Source organism: Falco peregrinus, chromosome 10 (genome assembly GCF_023634155.1).
Source record: "Falco peregrinus isolate bFalPer1 chromosome 10, bFalPer1.pri, whole genome shotgun sequence".
Taxonomy (NCBI): domain Eukaryota; kingdom Metazoa; phylum Chordata; class Aves; order Falconiformes; family Falconidae; genus Falco; species Falco peregrinus.
Genome location: NC_073730.1, coordinates 196336 through 219992, shown reverse-complemented (window position 1 = coordinate 219992; position 23657 = coordinate 196336). Strand labels below are relative to the sequence as shown.

The window sequence follows — 23657 nt, the reverse complement described above, 5'->3', positions numbered from 1 at the left end:
AACCGGCCCACCGCCCAGCTCCCAGCGCGGCCAAGGCTGCCGGGGAAGCCGGGCCCGTTTCTGCGCTGCCCACCGCCGGGCGAGGGGCGGCCCGCAGCGCCCCGCACCCCCACCAGAGCTCCCTCCCCCAGCCCCGCTGGAGCGCCGTCATTCGCCACCCCGCCCCTCGTTCCTGCTGTGATTAACGCCGCTTCCCACGCGGGCCGCAGTCACAGCGATTTTACGTTTCTAAAAACAGGCCAGGTACGAGCGAGGCAGCAGATGGTCTCTAGGGCAAATCACTACTACTGCCCGTCACTACAGTTATGACGCGAACAGCCCTCAACCAAACCATTTTAAGGTGCCGACGTCTTTCTACCCAAGCATCCGAGAAGTTACATATAGCCACAATTTAATATAAGACAGACAAACACACACGAAAGGAACGAGAAGCCCGCCTCCGCGGCGGCGCTCCCTGCTCCGGCCAGCGCGGCCCGCGCTCCCCCACATCGAGGCGGCCGCCGGCTCCTCACGTGCCCCCGCACACGTGGCCCGCCGCGCCGGGGCCGGGCCCAGGCCCAGCTCCCCAGGAGACGCCGCGGAAGGCCAACGGCTGCGCGCGGGAAGCCCCGTCCGGCTCCGCTGTAGAAAGCACTGATGCCAGCAGCGGTGGGATCCCGCCATGAGGGACACCGTCCTCTTCCCCTCAGCCGGGCACCACCAGGCGCCCCCTTACCGGCGGGAAACACTCCGCCCCTCGCTGCCGCTGGGTTAAGACCGGACCTGACCAGACCCCCACCACTGGCTCATGAGGGCCCGGCGCCAAGAAACCCGCTGCGGGGAGGGGGCGGCCACGTGACCGCCCGGCGGCTGCGGGCGCCCCGCCCCTCTCGCTCGCTCGCGCTCCCCGCCCCTCCTGAGCGGGGAGGCGGTGGCGGCGGCCTTGGCGCTGGCACATGCGCAGCCGCCGCTCGCCCATCCAGTGCGGCAGCCGCGGGTGGAAAGCCGCAGCGGCAGCTGCTGAGGCGAGCTGGGAGAGCGGTGCCTGGCCTCGCCGAGGGGCGGCTGGGGCAGCGCCCGGGCGCGGGGCAGCGGCGGCGTAGCTGGCACCGCTCCCAGCCGCCGCAGGCCGCTGCGCGGGTGGGGCGGGGTGGGGTGGCGCGGGGTGGGGTGGCGGGCTGCGCTGCGTTTTGGAGCTGGTCCCCGGCGTTTTTGACATCTCGGCGCCTCCGCCGGGGCCGGGAAGGGCCGCGTCCCGGCCCGCTGCGGCTGCGGGGGACCTCGCCGGTGGCTCCCGCTCTGGGCCGCGGGGCTGGCGGCCGCGGCGGCCTGGGGCGCCCAGCCCTGGCCGGAGGCCCCCCCAAGGGAGCGGGGGGCTGGGGCCGTCGGGGGCCGTCTGTCGGAGGGTGGGGGGCGGCGGCGTGAGTGAATTGAGACAAAGAGCGAGGAGGAGGAAGACGAGGACACTCGGGCTCTGCTACGTTCCTGCGTGGAGGAAGGCGAGAGGCGGCGCTGGCCCTTACGGACAGCTGGGTTCGGCGCTGCGTTCAGCTGCTGCCGGCGTATTTGCAGACGTCCCTCCCGGCCGCGGGAGGAGGAGGAGGAAGAACCATGTAAGTCCCGACTTGCCAGGGGTCCTGTGAGAAGATGGGGGATGCCGCAGACGCCAAGGAGATGAGGAAGACTTTCATTGTTCCTGCCATCAAACCCTTTGACCATTATGACTTCTCCCGAGCGAAAATCGCCTGTAATCTCGCCTGGCTAGTGGCCAAAGCCTTTGGGACAGGTAGGTGGCGTCTTCTTCTTCCCTTTCTTTGATGCTGGTTCCTGCTCGGTTGCTTCGCTCGCGAGGACGTGCGAGCCCTTCCCTGAGGAGCTGGGAAGGTGGGATAGGAGGCGGTAGGGAATGGTTTTGGTGTGTTCCCTCATTTTTAGCTTCCCTTATACCTTCTGGGGTTCGTTTTCTTTTGTTTTTCTTTAATTACATGTAATAATTTTTTGAGTATTGCTGCTGCTTCCATTAGCGAGTAAATTTTGCGTATTGGAGCTGATACAGTTTTCTTGAAGGAACCGAACTTTGCGAATGGCGCTTTAATCATTCCCCGGGTCACGCTTACAGAGTGCGAAAAAACACCCGCGATCCGTGTTTGTCCGTTGTCTGGAAAATGTTCCTAATACTGTTTCAGAGCTGCATTGGAGGCTGGCGGTGGAAGTAAATGCGCATAGTTTTGACAAGCGCGACAGTAGCCTGTAGCCGTTTGGGTGGTTAAGCAGTAAGCAAGGTTTCAGGAAAAAAGCGTTTAATGCCAGGTTTTGCCCGGCACGGTGCGGGAGGCTTTCCTCGTCTGTAAGTAAATGGAAGTGGTTGTAGCGCCTGTGAAAGGCGGCCGTGCTCTGGCTTTGAAAACCTGGGCCTTGAGGAATACCAGACCTATTATTCCGTGCCTGACATATTGTTGGGCCTTGAGGAGTAGCAGACTTACAGAGTTCTTTTAAGGGAAGCATTTTGAAAATTTACCAAGCTGGTGGTTGGCTGTTTTTTTTGTGGGTTTTTTTTTTTGGTTTTGGGTTTTTTGTAATATAATTGTGGTATATTAATAACTTAATTTTCTGTGGATCAAAAATACGGTTTTTCTTGGAAAGGTCAGGTATCAACACTTAATATTTATACCCCTCTTCTTTATAAAATGACAGGAAAAGGTTCTTCCTCCTGGAATTTTGCTCCTTTTGTGTTTAGGGCCAGAGCATCGTTATGTATTTGAACAAGTTAAAGGTGTACCTTTATGATGCCCCTAGGAAGTGATGGTATTTGACTAGGTGCTTCCCAAAAGCTACTTGGAAAGTGGTTGAACCTAGTAAAATTTCAGTAAGGTCAGTAGCTACTGACATAAAGTGCATGTTCATCGCTTCAGAAAAAAAAAAGATCAAAATATTGTTTGTTTATAAAATTTGTCAATAAACTCAGCTTGCTATCCTTTTTGTAATCTGGGGAAGTATATAATATTTTTATGTATGTCTTTATTAGTTGTGGAGATACAAGAGGTAAGATAGTAGTAGTGAAAGTTCTTGGAAGTACCTGGTTCAACATTTTCAGAGATCATTAGCCTCTTATGTAGCTTGGTTCTGTAGGCTCTACTCAGGAGATTTTGGGTGTACGCTGCTTGTGCAATTATATAACCCAGCATTCTAACCCTAAAATCTTTTTCTACTGGAGTTTGACAAATTCTCAGTCTGTGGCTTAAATGTCTTTGTTTATATTGGTTGGGTTTCTTGTGGATGTGTAAAGCAACTGACAGGGTACTTTGATGCTGCTTTCTATAAAAAGTGTGATCTAACACAAGTTCCTTCACTCTTTCTCTTCATTACTGTGGTGCTTCTGAGATGCACAAATGAAACATGATTAGAGGAGATAATAGCCCTCTAAATATTGCCATAATGTAATCATAGGAAGAGAGATAAACATACACAATTGTAGTGTCTCTGATATCACAGTTCTTCCACTAAGTAAATATCGCTAGTAGCCTCAAAAAAGAGTTTGTGGCTGAAGTAGGGAAAAACGGTATCCAGGACTTGCATGTCTGCAATACAAATGCTTCCTTTATACTTGGAGCAAAACAGAACTGATGTTCACCTTTTCCAAGAAGTAAGTAAGTTTGGGTTTGTTAAATTATTTCTTTGGAGTAGATCACAACCTCAGTCATGTCTTCTACCTATTGCTATATACATGTGTACAAAGGCAATACAAAGGATGATTATTAATGTGTTTATGGATGCCACATTTTATTTCTTTTTTTTTATCACTGAAATGCTGGCATTCCTTAAGCAGGCAGGGGAAGTGAAGGATTCTTCCCCACTCTCTCTGAAATACATTAATGCCATTCATTTTGATTAATGAAAAGCATATGGTTGCAATCGTGTATCCATTGAAGAAATCTAAATCTTTATATATCAAATGAATGCATCTTTCAGTGGACATGTTTCACATCCTTAAAAGCATATTTTAATACAATCAAACTTGCAGATGCAGCTTGGCTAGGCACTGTGAAGAGAATTCTGTCTTGGGAAAAAAAGACTTTTAAATAGGTACTGTTCATTAACATTTAGCAGTAACTTCTGGTGTTTGTTATCTGCATCCAAAAACTGACCCACCAATTGTATATTGCTGTTCTCAGTGAAGCTGCTAGAATACAGTCTGGGCCACAACACAGGCGGGTCAAAATAGGTTGTCTTATCAGTAGGGTGTCTTATGAGCATAAGAGTATACTAACAGTAGTGTTGAAGGCATCTTTTATGAAGATTTTTTTTAAGAACTAGTAATTGAAGACAGCGTTCATATTTCAGTGTTGAGTGAGCATAGGATTTTGTGCCTTGGCGTTTTGCTGCAGGAAAATGTTATTGTTAGGGCAGGTCAGTTTAAATGTTTTGTAATAAGCCAATGATTTAAGTGACCCAAGTTACAGAAACTGAAAGGGGGAAAAAATAACAAAATTGTGATGTATTGAAGTGGGAACATTTGACCTTAGAAATTAAATCTGCAAACACTAAACATCAGCATTACCTCCCAGTGCTGGGAGTTAACCATTTCTGTGTAGAAAAACTGCTTTCCAAAGAAGTAGTAAAACTATTGATATTATATGCTTCCACTTAAAAGTGTAACAGGACCTACTTCACAGAAATAACTTTAAAAGGGTCTTGATATTGTGTTACTCAGTGCCCTTTTTATTTCTAAAACAACAGAAGTAGATTTCATTATTTTGGAGTGTGAAGGCTTTGTCTTCTTGCTCTACTATAGTCAAAGAAAATGTGGCTGGGAAATTTACTACACATCCGCCATCCCAAAGACGAGCTAAGCTAAATATACATCATCCTGACAGATGTTTGTTTAGCCTGTTTTTTGAAAATCTCTAATTATAGAGATTCCATGGTATGTCTGCTAGTCAGTTTGCTTCCTTGTTTATCTCTGGATCTTAGAACAGCATAATCTTGATGTCTTTTGTTACCCTGTAAACCTGTTACTTATCCTATTCCTGGTGGATGTGAGAATGGTGGGCGCCTTACCTAACACCTTCCACATAATAAAACTGGTGTCTCTTCTCTGTTCTACTGTTTTGACAAAAGAGACGTCTCTTAGTACAGGTAAGGTTTGGAAAATTACTTTTATCTTTCCAACCTATAATAGTCTCATTTATTCACTAGAATATGATGTTTGTCGTTTTTGCATCAGCCTAGAATTGTTGACTCATTCAGTCTGTGATTCACTGTAACTGTATCTTACTCTGCAGAACTGCTGCCTACTCAATTGTTCCCATCTTGTAGTTGTACAGTTGTAGGTTTCTGCTTTGCAGCTATACTTATATAACTGCATCCTATTTTCAAACCACTTCCTCCACTTACCAAAATCATCTTGAACTGTAATTTTGTCCTCCAAAAGTTTTCAATCCCTTTGTACCTTGGAATTGCTTCTCTAGAACCTCAGCTAGTATGAAGATACTAATTTTTGAGTCTTGAAGTGCATGCTCTTCCCATTTGATGGGGACCTCTAAGTACTCTTGAAAAACTGTTTTTCAGACAGGTTTGCATAATACAAATATTACTTAAGTTAACGCTATCTCTGACATGTATGTTACTTAAAAAATTATGGGAGCAATTTTAAAGTCAAGTCAAATCTGTTGCTGTTCTACTACCTATACAATATATTATCCTGCTACAGTAATAAATTTCACTGGTTTAGCTTGAGGATTTTTTTGACAGGGATAAACTATAAATGAAAGCTGCATAAGTCTGAGTACTTCCCTTAAACATTGTTTTGAGTGTTTTCTGCATTCAAAATTAAATATTCCGTCCACCTTTTGACATTAAATTTATCTTTTATAGGTGTCTGAAGCAGTAGATTACAAATTGCATCATCTGCAACTGAACATTACCCAAGAAACTTTAAAATGGCTTTCTCCTGATGATTAATATTTTCAGAATTCATATGCAGCTCCTTACAGCTTTTCCAGATGTTGCCAGTAGAACCGTGAAGGGAGGAAATGAACATTTATATATCTGACAGAAACAAGTTTTAACTGAATACTCTCATCTGTTACGTTGGGTGTTGCAGGCCAGAACATCTTTTAATCTTTTCCTAGCAGACCTAATTTCTTTACTTTTACTCAGTATAGCAGCCAGCAAAAACTTGCATAAGAGTTTGGAGTATAAAAGCAAATATTTGAGATGCTTGTGAGGGAACTTTTTTTTTTAGTGTATTTCTTTACATCACCTCTCTAAAATAGTGGCTGACAAATTGATACTTTGGTCAGCCAGTTATCAGAGTAATCATCTGCTGAGATGGTCTACTTATAAATTGACTGCATCACTCATTTCTGTAGAACACATTTAAAACATGGCCTGACTGTATATCACCTTTTTTTTTTAAAGTAAATAAAGTTGTATGAACTTCTGGATCTGTTGGGTTCGGTAGAATCATCTGAGCTTGTAGACTGTACATGGACAAAAGTATGGGAAGGTGAATTAGTTAACAGTTATCAGGATTCTTAATACATGATAGACCTCAGATGGGGTAGTTTATAACCTGTTCTTTCAGTGACTTCATGTCATTGCGCCTGTTCTGAGCCTGTTTGTCTTCACAACTGAAGTGCCTGTCTGCAGAATATGATAAGAGACTGTAGCCAGGTGCTCACTGTTGTGAGGTAATGAGATGAAATATATTTCCTCTACCTATACCTTTTATATTTTTTTACTGTCACTGCAGTTCCTACTGAAGATATATTTTCTTCTGCCTCCTCCCATAATTTCAGGTAATCTGTTGGGTTACTTTAGTGACCTCAAGTTTGAAGGTGGCTCTCATTCAAACTTGAAGAGTATTTATACTATGCTATTAATCAGGAAATTACTACCTTTCTGATATGTTACGTGATTTAATTTCTACAGCTAACTGGTGGAATTTAATGAACACAACTGGATACTCCTGAAATTACTAACTTTTAAATACTTACTTTGGTAAACCGTGGGGTCCAGAAGAATGTTTTTGCTGGTCATTCTGGAAAATAGGGCTGGGGATGAAAAACCTTGGAGACTTTGCAAGACAAATACAGTTCTTCCTTCCTCCCTCCCCTCCCCCCTTTTTTTTTCTCCTTGGATAATACATTCTTAATGGATCAGGTGTTAGTGATAAAACTTTCTGCTATGGAGTTGAAACGTAGTGTCTGAAATCTATTTGCCTAATTTAAGGGTTGTTTTATAGTTCTAGTTCTTTCCTATGTGTTTTCTTACACAAACACCCCTCCCCAATTAGTCTTAACCTAAAAGAACCCGTAAGCTAGACACCAAAGGAGATGTGTCAGCTTGTGTCTATCTAGTTATGGCTGGCAAAAAGTTTTCTTTGGTTTAATGAAGTCTTATAATAGTTCAAGAAATCAGTGTTTATCTCTAAGTTTCTGAAACAATCTTTTGCCCTACTCCATAGGCTATGTAAATCATATCTTGACTGTAACAGTCATCAGGGTGCTAGCTGAGTGAGATGGGATCATAACTATACTATTCTAATTATATTTCTCTTATCTTACTTTTCCCAAAAATACGTTCTGAAGGCTAATTATGCTAATAATAATTGATCACTTTATTGCCAGGGTTAATTCTAAGTCATTCTTTTGTTTATCAGAACCTGAATGAATACACAGTAGATGTTAAACTTCCCCATTTTAATAGGAAATGCTGCTGCCAGACAAATTCTGTGTGCTTTGTGAGTAGTGTTTCCTGTTGAGCTACTGAAGAGAGAATATTGGATGGGGTAGACAATTAGTTTGACCCAGTAGAGCATTCCTTATGTGATTCTGTGTTGAAAAAATAACTGAACTCGGGGGGTGGGGGGGGCTGTGAATTTAGAGTCTGTGCATGGTTTTTTCTTGGATGTTTGGGCATTTATTTTTTTTTTTAAAAACACCAACAAAATTTAAAATAAGGAATCCCTTGTAAGTGCACAACTGCTATCAAAGAGTTGGATAGTGGTCTGTTAAGAGGCAGGAGGATAGTACTTCTGTGATGGTAAATCCAAGAATCTCTCCAGTTCAGTTTAGTTAGGTGGACAAAGTTAAGAATTGATAGTGAAATTCGGTCTGCCATAGATTTATAGAGGTTGACCTTTTAGATACCTGCCCCTAGGCAAAAGTAGGTCTACTGCCTGGTAGCCAAGAACAATGTAACTGGCAGACTGATTCAACAAACAAAAAAGTAAAAATTATCTCTTTAATATCAACTGTCATTTTGCTTTCTGCTTCCTGATTAAGTCTTGTTCTATGATTTTTCTTTTTTGAGTAGCATCAGTTTGATCCAGGGATTACTAACCTGCTGTAAATCTTAGAACCGGAGTACTTATCAGAGCCCTTGAAGGTGTATCCAAAATAAAATAGCAAATTCAAATGTCTCCCTCTTCTACTGAGCCAACTACAGAAATTTGTCTAAAGCAAAATAACATAAATTACGCTTCTCTGACCTGTTCTCAGTCCTTCTGAGGACTGTTGGCTTCCATGCAAGCTCTGCTCTCTTGTGCTCAAATGGCAAATGTGGCACCAAAGTCCTTGTTGTCAAGGGGCATTCTTCTGAATGAAGTAACTTAACAGTGTTACCTTATCGCAAAAGCATACCTTTACTGTCCTGCAGAAAACAGTCAAGTAATTGAGTCCATTAAGATTTATCTAAATTAATCTACCGGTTTGCACTAGGAAGTGGTTAAAGGCATTAGTCAGAATTTTCATTAAATAATTCTGTATTAAAGCTCAGTATTCTACAAATAGGGTTTTTTCTTAATATCTCTGTTGATTGACAACTGTAACCTGTAGAGATAGATATTTTCTAGTCTGAGGCTTATTGTGGCTTCGTGGCTTCCAAGAATGATGTATATTTTAATTAGAAAGCTCATGGTGAAGTATTTTAGCTTGTTTATATTGTCCTCAGGAATAAAAATAAAATAGGGACCTGGTTAACAGATACTCCTAAGCTTCTGGACTTCCTTAATGCAGACATTCAATCTGGAACTGTTCTCTCTTATAAAATTGAAAAACTTAATATAATCCTTTGAGTTACAGGACTATTAATCTGTATGGAAGTCTGGAAACTTCACCAAAAAATGGTTTGTTTTTAAAGAAAGTGTAGACTTTTTACATTAATACAAGTAATTTTTTGCAAAGGAGGAATTCGTGCTGTCCTCCAAGGAGCAATTCACACTTACCTGAGCACAGAGTTTAGTTTATAAAACAGCTTTTAAAGATGAATTCACAGAAGGCAGCCATGAATTGATTTCAGATTATTCCTTCCTTTTAAAGGGGTTTGCTTTAATAGAAAGTTAAGTTACAATTCTATCTCATAGTGGGGAGAAATAATAATACCTTGTTTGCTTTAAAGCTTGGAATAAATCCTTTTTTTTTTTTCTCCCCCTTTTCTAAAGAAACCATCTGCAGGACTTCTGAGTCCATTGTAATTTCTGGGAACATTACCTGAAGATATGTTGAATACTGTTTTAAAGTTAGCCTGATTCTTAAATTTGCGTTACTGTTTTGGGCTGAAGTGGTATTTCCTTTCTGTTCTTCTCCCTGTGTGTTGAACTTGTATATTAGCTTCATTTATTCTCTTCATAGTTCAATATTTGCAGAATTGAATGTCAAACTTTATTTAAACCCATAACAAGAAAATTTTTCCAAAATTGAAACCTGTGTTCCTGTTGAAAATTGCAGGAAAAAAATCGGGTGAAAGCAGTCTCTGGAGATCAGCTAGTTTGAAGCTGGCTCTTCTTGGAGCAGGAGGTTAAAGTTAGAAGAGGTTTCTCAGGGTCTTGTCCACTCAAGTTTTGAAAATCCCTGCGGATGGTGGTTTCGCAGCTGAGGAGTCCCCATGCAAGCTATGCCTGTGCTCTGCTGCTCTTGCTGTGAAGAATTTTTTGTTTTTTAATTTGTATCCAGATGATATTTCCCTTGTGGGCCCATGACCACTGCCTTTTGTCTCTTCATTGCACAGTCCAGGTCCATGTTTCTGCAGCTTGTCTGTTGGGTGCTGGAAGAGTACAGTTCTATCCTCCCACTGCCTCTCCAGCAGAAATAAACCCTGTTCCTCAGTCTCATCCATATTTCATGTGTTCAGCTCCCTGAACTCAGTGTTCCTGATCTGTCTGACAGGATTGCTGTACTTGGTCACAAATTTCAAGGTCAAATGGCACTTTATGGCAGTATTTGCTACAAGGTATTTATTTAAAACTGTTCATTTACTTCAGAATCCTGAAAGGCTCATCAGCTGGGCAAAGGAAAGGGACTTTCCTACACCTATTGGGAATTAGTGTTAAGATTTTTCTCTGCCTAACAGAGCTGTTTAATAATCTCCAATCATGCCAGAGTTGTTAATAAAGGCATTTGACCTTGTTGGTTGTTCTGATAATCTGCTGAGAACTAGCTGTAGGCTTAAAAGTACCTTCCGCCCGACTGCAGGGGCAACACGTGCAGATTCTGGAAGGGTTGTTGCTTTGATATCAGTAACAGTTTCCCCTGTCTAGCTGCTGTGCTTTTTGGTTGTTGTGGGTTTTTTTAACTATAAAATGAGAACACATTTTCTATCTTATGTAAAGAAGTATTCTGATATCAAACAGTTTGATACATCTTATAAATGGGGAAAAGCACATGTGTTTCTGTCTGTGCAAACTGATGGGAATTTTTGTGAAGACTTCTGATCTTGTTGCAGCAGGGATTCCTTATTTCTGTGCTTTTGTTTTTATAAATTTAGAATATGTCTGTAGTCAGTTTCTTTTCCTAGCCCCTTGTTTCTGTTTTCTATTTCTCTAATAATTTTTTCCCGGTTTTATCTTTATGAACACCACTAGGTTTCTATTCCCTATTTATTTTTGTGAACACCAATGAAATGAAAGAAATTATGTGCATTGCATTTTGTCCTATGCTATATTTTTGGAAGCAGAATTATCCTGTATAAATAGTTTGCCTTTGATAGTTATTATCTTGATTTTTGTAGTGTATTGAGTGGGTTTTATTACTAAACCCTACTAGTGGGTGTCATTCTTTCATGACAAATGCATTTATTGCATCTTATCTTGTCACTTTAGGGTCTGCTTCAGTGATATAGAAGATCACAAGTTAACTCATTAACAGGTGTTTGGTTTGGTATTTCCTGTCTTTGGATTTCTCTTTTGGCTTAGTTTCAGAATTTAAATCTGTCATTGTCTTCAGCGAATATAAAAAACCAGAATGTGACTTCTGTCTGTAGCTAACTGTTCCTACCTTGAGGTATTTTTTCATATGGAAATGAGGCTTTTTTCAGGTCTTCTAAGGTATTACAAATAGTTTTGTACCTTCTTCCCTGTTGCCCCCCATTCCATCTAACTTCCCATGTAATTCAAAAAAGATGCATGGTTGGGTTTTTGGTTTTTTTTTGGCATTGTGAGATATTTACAGAAGTTTTCTAATGCTGTCTAGCTTGAGGAAATAGCACGAGGCTGCTCTGAAAGTTGGCATTTGGAATTACTTCGGATTAAGTCATGATGAGGATTGAGCTCCTGATACCGAGGTGGAGATGGATCCTGAGGGACTTCAGACATAATGAGCTTAATATTTAAATAGACAAGGTGTGAACAAACAGGGAAAAGAAAGAAGGGCAGGTAGAACTGAGACAGATGGAAATAATACCTAGGGAAGCAAGTACCTAGCAGCTCATAGAGTTCCTTAATTATAAATGCTTTTTATAGTATTGGTTGACTAGGTCCTTAGAGTCAGTAACAGGCTGGGAAGTGGCAAGGGAATATTACAGTATCGTTGCCTGACATAGGTCGATTTTTGTTAGTAGTCTGAGTATTATCTTTTTAAAAAGTAATATTATTAGGCAAGGGGCAAAGTAGTTTTGCTGACAGTATATTCTGGTCTGGATTCTAAAGCAGCACTGTCAGCTTTCTAGCCAAATTTAGGCTCCTGATTTAAGCAAATTATACCTGTCTTCCCCTTGGTACTCTAAACTGGTAAATAAGAAGAAATATCTTACTATTTTTTACCATCCTTATGGCATTTAAGAAAGTGTGTGTTAATATTTCTTTCCACTCTGTAATGTGTGTCTTCTCCTTTTGCAGCTAAAAGGCAGCTAGCTCTTCTTCTAAAGCCCGTAATAGAAGCAAATGAACTGCAATAGAATATGTATGAGGAAGAAAAAAATCTGTCATTATCTTGTGATGGCATGTTCTGGTTTTTCTTTCTGTCCTGCTCCACCCTTATTGGGCTGTTTACTCCACCCTCTGCTTCAAACCTTGTCTGTTTATCCATTTATCCAGCTGAAGGCAAAGGGGATGGGAACCTGGAATTGCATCACTACTTTCTTATGCACTTTTTTCCTTGTAGCAATTAAATAGGTTTTTGCATTTGGGCTCAGGAATAGAATCACATGCTCTTTATCCCATAAATGCTGTTGGCTTAACTAATTTCATGACAAATGGAGGGTGAAATTCTTACATGGGGAAAATGGAGAATCTTGCAGTGCGTATGTCTAGAAATGTGAAGTCTGAAACCATTTCTAAGTTATTTTCCACTTCACTGATGATTTAATTTAATTTGTTCTGGTAGCATATTTAATTAATTTATAACTATTATTTTTGTGGTATACAATTATAAATATAGTCTGCTTGTGTACAGTATTTGGAATAACTGTTAGATTGTCTTGGAATGCTAATTTGGGGGTTAAAATCTCAGCGTAAACTTGACAAAATCATGCGTAGTTTTGTGTGGGTACTAAGTTTACTGAAAAAGGAGGAAAGCCACAATTTTAAATGAGGTCAGTAACACAGATAGGCAAGTAAGAATTCAGTATTTTGTCAGATGGAAATTGATAATCTTTTTCCCCCCTCTCTTTCCATTACTTTAATTTCAGTAAAACATCCATGTGTTTAACTGCTGGATTGTCTTCGTTCTGTGATGCATGATGTTTAAAATAGTAATCAAATTTCTCATACATATGTGAAACTAGAAGGCTGCTGAGTAGAAATTTCCCTTTTCACCTTGAATTATTCTGTGCCAAATATAATGTTTCGTTTCCATTTTGTTAGTGTAATAGACAGGGTTATGTATTTAAATGGGTGGTGTTCTGCCTTTATATGTCTGACCTATATAATGTTATGCCAAAGGAAATGAGAATGTTTGGGCATGTATCTGGAGAAGTCAAGAAATCTTGAAGTAATGGTTCTGTAAACCACAGGTTGGACTTCTGGTGTGGCCTTTGCAGTGTGGAACTGTGTTTGCATTTTTCTTAAGTTTCTATTTATACTTCAAATGTTACCTTTGTATGAAACTTTCCCCAGTGTTTTATATCATGATGACTGGTAAAGACTCTGGCCTTCCCTTGAATATGCTTTATTTAACATAATTTTGTGGTCATACATATAAAAACCCCCTAATAATATATCTATTCTTTCTGATACTGACTCATGCCTTCTTGTTTTTTGTTTCTGTGGATTTTTGGTCTTTGTAGAAAATGTTCCAGAAGAACTACGAGAACCATTTTACACAGACCAGTATGATCAGGAGCACATTAAGCCACCTGTTGTTAACTTGCTGCTGTCTGCAGAACTCTACTGTCGTGCTGGGAGCCTTATTCTCAAGAGTGATGCTGCAAAACCACTTCTAGGTCATGATGCTGTTATACAAGCTCTGGCACAAAAAGGCCTTTATGTCACTGACCAAGAAAAGTTGGTGACTGAAAGAGATCTTCACAAAAAACCAGTTCAGATGGTGAGTGTTCAAAGTTTGTATGTATGCTGTGTTTCTTCTATTCTGTGTACTCCCAACAACTACATACCTATCTTTTAACATGCATCATTGGGTTGAAGTACTTCTCTCGAGTTAAATGTGATTCATTACTGGGAGGCTTATGATAGTTTTGGTTTGTTTTTTCTGTTTCCTCATAGCTGTCAGTACAGGTGTATTTCCTCTGTACTAGTGCTTGAAAACACTTGTCATTCTGCTTAGTTCAAGTGTTATATTTTTAAATATAGTGGCAATATGATTGCTTTGATTTCAACTTTACAGCACTGGCTGTCAGTGCATATTTCTGTGTTGGACAAGTGGTTTGAAAATAAGGGAGTTTTTTCCCTCCTTATAGAAATGTTCAGTTAAAAGTTTTAAAAAAAGACATTTGAATGACATGGGCAATTCAACCTAATAACATTCAGTAGTCACCAGTTACCTATTAAGTCAATGTAAAACACGCAACAATGGTAATACTCTTTCATGGAGACTTTTAATAATATGTTTTTGCTTTATACAACTCCTAATTAAAACATCAGTGCAACAGATGAACGATTCTATTACTACCTCTTAAGTCACAGATTTTTTTTTCTTGTTTGGAGCTGAGTTAAAAAAGATCTGTAAAAAGGATGGTTATGTATGGTTGTTTATAAAATGACAGTATGATAGAAAAAGATTCAACTACATTTAAAGTGAAGTATTTAAAACTATTTTCACTTCTTTGTTCAATAGTTGATACAGAAAATAAGTAAACAAAGTATGAGACTACAGAGGTTGATCTGACGACTTCCATTCTAATACACATCTTAGTCTTCCTCATTTGAAATCGCAGGCAAATTTCATTGTGATATCAATGGAACTACTGTTGCTATTATACTCTGGAGGTATTTGTGGCACAATCTGGTCTTTTCAGAGTAGAATACATTGGATACAGGGAAGAAAACATCTCATAGAGAAAAGACTTCTATAAGTTTTGTCATCCATTAGCTGAATTTAGACTTCGTAGTCTAGTTTTCCCAGGGTCTCTTTTGTTTGAATCTACCCTCTGGATTTGGCTGACTGCTCTATTTTAAGTCCTTTGATATTTTAATGGTCGGTGACCTGTAACTGCTACTAGAATGGAGGTGTGTGAAAATTAATACAGCTATGTTCTGTTGTCAGCTTATTAGCAACTTGTGTTTACTAACACGAAGACTAACAATTATTTGGCAGAATCTGACTGGGGAGCCTCTGTTATTTGATCAGTTGGTATCAAGTGATAAGTTGCAGGGGCTTTACAGGTGCAACATCAAAGCTACTCATTAGTAATTCATTTATTCCATACAGTATTGCCAAGAAGTATTAGGCCTCTTAGTTTATGCAAATGGTTTGGTAGCCACTGCTATAGAAAGACTATTTCTTCACATCTACTTTGTTATTTTTCATTTAAAAATTCTTTCCTGCTCATAGAATGCTTAAGATCTAAAGATACAAGTATTTCAACAATAGTAATAAAACTAGTTGGGACATTTTTTCCTTGTGATTAAGCTGTGCTCAGTGAATGCAAATAACTTGAGAGAGACTGGCAAAATTTCATCTGTATATCCTTCTTGAAAAGGAGAGCTCAGTGAAGAGCAAGTGGCATTTTAGTAAAAGGAGTAGTGGATAGCAAATAAGACATACTGAAGTACTAAAAAATTTGCAGGACGCTTGCAGCAGTCATGAGTGGTTTAGGAATAAGTGTTCGTAGAAGTCAAAGAATTTAAGAGGTTAAGAAATAAACTTCCTGACTGTTCACTTTTTTTTTTTTTTAATCGAGCTTAATTCTGTTCTTGTCTCTGAAGGAAGTTTACTGACTTGCATTTATGAGTCTATGGTCTTCCCATTTGATTTTTCTCATTTGATCCCTTTCTAGAGTAGTTGTAAGAGGCATCTCTTTTCAGAGTTGTCAGTTGAGATGATGTGTCAGTATTCCCTAATTTGGGTTGCTGATCTTTAAATCAGTAATTGATATTGCTTAAAATACAATTCAATAGCAATTTTGTATTTTTCCCCAGTGCTTGAGTGGGTGTTTGTGCCCATCTTTACTGTGTTGTTTGGGTATAATCCACCAAGTAGGTATTCAGGCATCAGTGTCATAACTGCTGACGTCCCCAGATTCCAGCTCTGCCCCCGTCACTTGTCCTCACTCCAGTAGCAGCAACAGATGAGTGTACTGATACTGTTGAGTTGGTTCTAAGTAGCTGGGCTGTGGCAATGAGAGAGAGTGCTAGAGTGGAAACTGGTTTGGGCAGAGGGCAGCTATGTCCAAAGTAATTGTTACCAAAGAAATGGCTGTGGAACTGCAGTCTCAATACTGATGTTCTCAGCCCAAGAGTTTGGATTTGTCATGCCATACTCGCGTCCCTATGCAAGTTCCTAGTAGCAATGCTAGATTTTAATTGGGAAGTCTCAAATGTTTTTCGTTTTTATACAATTAGAAAATTTGGCAGAGGACTTCAAATCTGACTTGCAGTATTGACAGAGTTTTATAATTATCCCATTGATGTCTTCCAGTACCTCTTCCTAGTATTCCATATGTCACAGTTTCTGCAAGTCTTACTTTGTAAGACTTGTATCCTGTTTTAGAGCATGGAATGATTTTTCTTTTTCAATTACGTGGAACAGAAAGTTTGCATATGTAATTGTCATACATTCTTCTAGTAGACCAGATTGTGTTAAACATATGTTCAATGTAATTTTGAGTAATTCAATAGAAAAATAGTATCATAGTCATTTCTCTTTGCTAGCCTGTCTTCTCTGTGAGTAGGGGAAAGATGTTGGTGTGTGTTAGAGGACATTTGTTATCATCTGCTCAGATGTACTGCATTTCCATAGCAGAGTAAGGGATGAGTGTTAATACAAAATTAAGCTATGGAGAGAGATGAGAGTGTAGAATGTTTTTAATTTTACTTGTGCTTTATAGTGCATGTAGCTGTGGTCAACAGACTTGGAGTTCCTTGTACTGTATGTAGCAGTGATAGCTGTGGCAATTGTTGATTTACTTGACGTGTGACTACTTATTAAAGCAGGCATGTCAAACTTTGGCCTTCTCTGTTTCTTAGATAGTTATAACTGAACCTTCTTCTAGGAAGTGCCTCACGTATTGAAGTCTTTGAAGGAGAGATGTTTATGCAGTGGGGTCAGGATAGACGGTAGTTTCAGTATTAGTCATGACTGACTTGGCTGCATTAGTATCTAATTTGAGAAGCTGTGGATTACTCTGTGTGTGTATATCTGTATTATAAATACATAGGTGTATGTACATGTAAAAATTAGCTTCCTCCAGTGGAATGGGATTAGGAAAAAGGCACTTGGGAAATTAACACACAGTAACAGGAGCAAAGGCTTCTGTTAAAGACACCCCCCCCTTTGTAGGGACAGAGAATTCCATGTGAAGTCTGGTTTGTTTTAGTCTTAAGTTTGGTTTGTTCACACGTCTTTATGTTTTTTTCTGGTAGAATTGAAAGCTAGGTTATTCTTCAAGCTTGTTGTGATTTAAAAACTGAAACTGTCTGTTCCTGAGAGATTGCGTCTTGTGGTAATACCATAGAACTATTCAGTGGCACCTCTGTTTCTGTTCTCCTTGTATTGCAACCAATAAAACCTTATTTCTATGTTTATTTTGTTAAATCTTCTTATTTGATAGGAACGTCCTATTGCCTTTACTTTTGGTAGGGGAGCAGAAGAACCAAATACCATGTTATTACTCTCTAGGCTGAAATTCATATGGTCTTGGCTCTGCTCTTGGAATTGAAACAGTGCTGACCAAGAACCAGAGTGTAGTTCTCCTGAAAATTATATTTCAGGTCAGGACTACAAAAGAATTACCTGATGCTTAAGAAGTTTATGAAAGCTAAGTCACAAAAATATGAGCAAAGCTACTTATTTCTGTTGGCAAGTTCCAATTGCATTAAAAAAAATAAAATTGGTTGTGAAGCAGGCACTTCTATATGGAAATCATACATGAGATTTTGACAGACTATAGAAATCAGAAACAGATTAAGAATTCAGCATGGTTCTGATAATTATTTCATAATTACTGGTTTAATGCTTCCAGATACAATATGCATAGATTGCTGCTTAAGTCAAGATTGAATTTTGTATTTCCATGTTGATTTATCTTTTTTAAATTTCGCATTTATTTCATGAACCAAACTGACTTAAACCTTCAAATGTCAGGTAGACAAGAAGAAGGCAATTTAGGGTTTTTTTCATGTTTTTTCTCATTTATGTATTTGATCTCTTTATGTTTAAAAAAAACACTTTTGCCGTGTGGAGAAAGGAACAAAGAATAAGCATCTTAGTTCTCTGCTGCATGATACTCTGCAGGGAAACTGAAGTCGCGTAATTGCCTGAGCTGTGGACTTCAGTGCTGCCCAGTCTGTCCGTCATGTGGCAGGGCCAAAACCAACTAAACTTCAAGATTGGGGGATAATAATGTAAAATCTTGAATACCTGTTTAAAACCAGTGTGTGTTGGGGAGTATACAGATACAGTAATGCTACAGACTATTATAAGATTTGTGCTAAAAATCTGGTTTTTCTGTGCCTGTTGTATATTGATAGAGCATTTTCATCTTAGGAAAAAAAATTACTATCTTGCAAGGTTTTTGCAAAAAAAACCCCGCATATTTAGTTCTTAAATAAAATTTAGCAACTAAAAAAAGGTTAGTGAATAACCTGGATATAAATACTATCTCCAGGAAAACAGGCCATACTTCCAAATATTTCTTTGTATCATCTTCTTAACATGGGAAAACATAGAAGCCCTACTAAGCATAGTGCAGTCAAGAAGTGTTACTTCTGTTAAAATTTGAACTCTAATTTGGAAAAATACTGTTGCAGAAAAATGTCAGCCAGCTGAGCAGCTACCTTAAACTCACAGCCATGTATAATTATTTTTGAAAAATACTATCATTAATCAAGAAACACTTAAATCCTCCATACCATTCCACGATCATCAGCCAAAATACAAAGGGAATGAGAGGCTCAGCAAAACCCCAGCAATAAGTCCATAATAGCTGGTAGGATTAAAAATTGTTACCTCCCTAATTCTAAGATGTAATTAATGTGTATGGGTTTTTAATATAAAAAGCAGTGTGTTGTCATCCAGATTGTTTATCTGTTTAACTGCAAATTACCTTCTTCCTTGAAGACGTCTTCAGTGAGGGAGTCTGGCAATAATTCTCTCTGTAGCAGTTCACGAATCTGGGCTATAACTGAGGTATAATTAGGTTTGCCTGTACTAGCTTTTTAGTAGTTATCAAGAGCGTGCATTTGAGGCAAATCTCCATATTTCTCCCAGTTACTGCTCTTCTGGTTTATGTTGTGGAGTCACCTTGGGGAGCATGAACTGAATTTCTTTCAGCAGCTCTAGGATTGCACCTACAGTAGCCCACTTGCCAAGGGTACTCATTTCACAGGACTAGAGTGGATTGAAGTGAATCCCCTGAGAAGAGAGTAGAAGCGATTCCTGGGACCTTGGCACCAGTTTTGCTTTTTTTATTGTGCCAGTACAAATTGCTATGTTAGTCATAGCCAGTGAAACTTCTGTGGAAGGAAAGTGCTGGTTTTGTACCCATAGCCAGAATCTGGATCTCATTCTGGGTAAGGCAGCAGACAGTGGGTGGTTAACTCGTTCTGCAATCCAGATTTTTGGTCTGTCTGACAAACTACATTCATTTGAAATGACAGTTCCTCTCATCAGTGGACTGTTTCTCCTTGATGAAGGACTCCAGCAGCTCAACCATTTAGCTTGCAGCTACACGCTGCAGCCTCTGTGCTTTCATGCTGTAGAATTCCTTTAACTCTGTAGAGCAACAAAAAGTGTACTAAACACTTCATAGATGCCACATCTTATTCCTTTGTTCTGCCTCGAAGAACTTTTTTTCTGATTTTAGGCATGATGTAACACGTTTCCATTCCTGTGCTATTGTGAGTTACTTGTTGGATGAGGACATGTAAAAAGAATTTGCAGTTACTTGACTTGAGCCTATAGATACCGTAATTTGTATTACGGTAATTATAATATTGACTGATTCATGATACTCTAAGCATCTTGCATAGTAATGTTTCTCAGAAGATAAAAATAATAAGCAAACATAGTGGTGAAACAACCAGAGTTTAGTCTAATATGCTGCATAGAACCAGGCAGCTGTGGTTTTGGGCTGGGATAGTGTAATCTTTAGATGTTCCATATTTTTTGCTCAATTTCCAGACTCATTTCTTCACATGCATTCCTTGTAAGGTTCTCTTTGCTTGAAAACAGTGATCCAGTATTTTTGCTCATCTTGCTGTATCAGCTATACTATCACACTTTAGTCAGCATTGCACAAACATCTGTGTGATGTAGTAACCAAGCTCCCTCAAGGACAAGGTGCCTGTTCATGCTTTGGTCATGGTAACTGCTATAACTTTTCATAAAGTTTATTCTGCTGTTACCATTGTAACTTCCAGCTTAGGATCCTGTTAGCTTTTTTCATGCAGTTTATGTTGACTTACAGCCTGGGGATTTTGTTTTGCCTGCTGCTTGTTTTTAATTAGTAAGTAGAAAACGCATTTTTCTGTGTCATGTAAATAACAGGAGTGACTTGGGATGTGTTCTACAGTCTGTTAGTCTAGAATCCAGCATGTGCAACACAAATATAGGTTAGTGAGTTGTACTAGGGTTTCTTTTATTTCTGTGATTTTCTGGGACTGAAGAGTGTCTTTAAATCTAGGCCTGCTCCTTTTCTGAAACTGAACTCTGATTATCTGCTGCTAGTGCCATTCTTTCACACTGTAAATGATTACCTTGGCTCAAATCAAACTGAGTCACTTCTGTGTTTCTCCAAGCCAGTTGAAAGAAACTGCAGATTAAATAAAATTACATAATTAAATCATTCTATGCTTACTTATATTCATATGTATCTTAGCCTATGAATAGCCGAAAAGAAAAATTGCTGTAAGGGACCTTTATTTATTAGAAAGATCTCTTATGGGAGAAGAGACATTTATTCTTGGAGCATAAGTTTTGAAGGCTATTTAACAAGGACTCTGCATATAAAGGTAGGAATTAACTCCAAAAGATAATGTAGATAACCATATCAGAAATTTGTGGAAGGCATAGGTAACCACAAAGTCCTCTGCGTCATCCTTCGGATTTTGATGTAATGCTGTTTGTTCAACTTGCATACCAAGTGTGGCAACTAACGTGGAAGTTAGCAGAGCTACCAAAGTTATGTCTGTAAAGAATACAAGGGTATTTTTTGGTAGTCCTTTCCAGCAACTGTAGCGTTAGAAAACTGATCCCATCCACTTCCTTTTATGTTTGCAACTCTCCCCACAAAGAAAATTGCAAACCTTTGATATTTCTCTAGCTTTAATTTTCATTATCGTGATTATTTTTTTCCTTTCTGTATCCTTAATTTCAGTACAAAAATCTATGTGGGATTTTGGCTTTATTCAGAGTTCCAGCAGTGTAGCTGGCACTTCAAATTCGTATTACTAAAAATCTTTGCATGGAAAATAATAAAATCTGATTGTTGTTCTTAACAGCTCTTGTAGGAGTTTCAGTTATACAGAGCTATTGAATAGACTGTGTTGCTTGTATTGCATTGAAAGCATGTTCTTAGAACAGCCAATCCCTGATCTATACAGAACTGACCTTACATTTGCCTTTGCCAGATGAAAGTAGTAGGCAATGTTCAGAAATAGCAGCACATTTATCCCATGTTTATTTTAATGTAAAGTTGTGGCAGTTACATTTAATCTTTTACTTAAAATGAGGAGATAACATTGCAACACATCTTCCAGTGGAGATACATAATAATACTAAACAAACCAAACTGCTGCTGTTGGAATGATGACAGGAAATAAAGTGAATGTGTACCTCTAATGTAGTACCTCCCAAAGTCAAGTCTAATGCCTTTTCATGGGAAAATAAAGCAGTGCATCATTATTGACTGTTGTCTGTCTTGTTCACTTCCTTCCTAATTAGGAAACACAGGAGTGCTGTGAGGGCTGAAAAAAATAGTTGATATTTTTTCTGCCTTGATCAAACTAAGGTTTTGAACTGAAGAGCTTCTGATGGTATTCTTAGTGTTCCTTCTTATGCTGCTGTTAATCTGGGGAGAAAAAAGAAAAAGAGGGTGGGGGTTTAATTAAAAAAATAAACCCAGAACAAACCCCATGACAAACAGACCAAAAAGACCCCACTCCTGAAGCCCAACAAGGAAAAACAGTTAGAAGGAGGTATAAATTATGAAAGAAACGGTATGAATTAAACTTCTATGAATTAAACTCTGTGAAGTATGCCAGATACTATGTAGAAAATGCTTTCTAAACAGGTCAGGAAGTATTTTCATTAACCTTGAGAGAAATACTATTAAACATAGAGAACATTTTCTTCCTGTTTCTACATCAAAGTTCAAGTAGTGTGATTCAGCTTTTGGCTGTTGGTTTGCTTGCTGTGAACTTTCCTTGTATCTCTTTATATATGTGGAAAGGTTATTTGAATAGATGTTTAGGAATGGGCTTACTTCTGCTAGGTTAAGTATATTTTGGAGTATAGAAACTAAGCTGTTTAGAAAAAGGAGTCTATGAATTGTTTTACAGACTACTTAGAATGTATGTCTATGTAGTAAATTATGCTAGAAGAAATCTTTCTTAATACCTTTCTGCTAGATAGGGGAAAGCTAAAAATCTTGTATCGTTGTTAGCAGGCAGTTAACTTGGTTAAGAGCACTGCTTTCTTCCTATTATGGAAAATAGCTGCTTTTAGCTTAGGAGGTGTGGGTCTGTCATGTAAACATAAGGAGAACTTCACTGCCAGCTCTGTATAGCACATACACACAGCAATGAGGGGACAGAACCACACTGTTGAAGGAATACAGTTTGTACTCCCCATGATGCAGCAGCTGCTCCAATATAGTACAAAAGGACACTGCTAATCTGCATTTGTTGATCTGCACACATAAACCTGGCAATCTGCTCACATTTATCAGCAAAGAATTTACTGTCATCACAGTAAATGTATCGTAACATTAAAATCCTTGTTTTTACAAACTCTGTGGAATTTAACAAGGTTATGGAATATTTTTGTTTCCTGAAATTGAATGAACAGAATGTTGTAAGGTCTTCATAAGTCTAGTCTTTTGGTTTGACACTTGGGAAATGTAGTAAATAGCAGTGCACCTCAGTAGTTTATATGAACTGGTGGGTTTTCTATGACCTATTAGGTTTATATGAACTAGTGGGAAAGTTTAGTAACTTGCAGAAATAATCTCTAAATTACCCAAAGCAAAATGCAGTAGAATTGGTCCTGTGTAAATGGAACAATTTAGGAATTGTATTAACACATTATCTGGTAACTTATCAAACTATTTAAGTTATAAATAGTTTGTAATAGTGCTTTTCAACAAATTGACTCTCTACTATAGATGTGAAAGATTTTCAGCTTTCCCCCATCCATCAGAAGGTCATTAGAAAGGGTGTCTCCCACTATAATATATTTCTTTGCCTTCCCAAACCATGACTCTAAGACTGGTGGATAAATAGCAAAGTCTACATCCAAAAGAGATCCTACAACTCAGTAATTTTTTAGAAGATTGTAAAAAGCTGTCTTTAACACAATTTATATAATCATTTAGCAGTAGCTAGAGATCCAGATCAGTCAATTGTCAAGACAGATGACACCTCTTAAAGTTGAAATGGCAAGTACTCTTTATAAGCTTTAAGTTGAATGTTTGGAACACGTAGCAGTCCGTATTTATGAAATAAGTTTATACAGTGTCAAGTGCATTGACATTTTTTTAACTGTTTGGTTTGGTAAAGGAGTGGCAGGTTAAAAACTATGAGCTTTTAAAGAAGAATAATTCAAGAAAAGCAGACTGAATATGTA

At 39.0% G+C, this 23657-nt stretch overlaps 2 protein-coding genes across 4 annotated transcripts in view; one reads left to right on the top strand and one right to left on the bottom strand.

Annotated features, from left to right (window-relative positions):
• DDX59 (DEAD-box helicase 59) overlaps positions 1 to 854 on the bottom strand; it is a 30188-nt gene extending 29334 nt beyond the window's left edge. The window contains exon 1 of one of the 2 annotated variants that reach the window (XM_055815420.1): positions 716 to 854. The gene's annotated coding sequence lies outside the window, so the exon portion shown is untranslated. The remainder of the gene's footprint in view (positions 1 to 715) is intronic. The other variant, XM_055815421.1, reaches the window with a different exon arrangement.
• Positions 855 to 1392: 538 nt separating this feature from the next.
• Positions 1393 to 23657, top strand: part of CAMSAP2 (calmodulin regulated spectrin associated protein family member 2) — a 90779-nt gene continuing 68514 nt past the window's right edge. Inside the window, exons 1-2 of one of the 2 annotated variants that reach the window (XM_027793361.2) lie at positions 1393 to 1765; positions 13483 to 13742. In XM_027793361.2, the coding sequence (XP_027649162.2) occupies positions 1627 to 1765; positions 13483 to 13742 (399 nt within the window). In that variant the 5' untranslated portion in view covers positions 1393 to 1626. The remainder of the gene's footprint in view (positions 1766 to 13482; positions 13743 to 23657) is intronic. The other variant, XM_005242018.4, reaches the window with a different exon arrangement.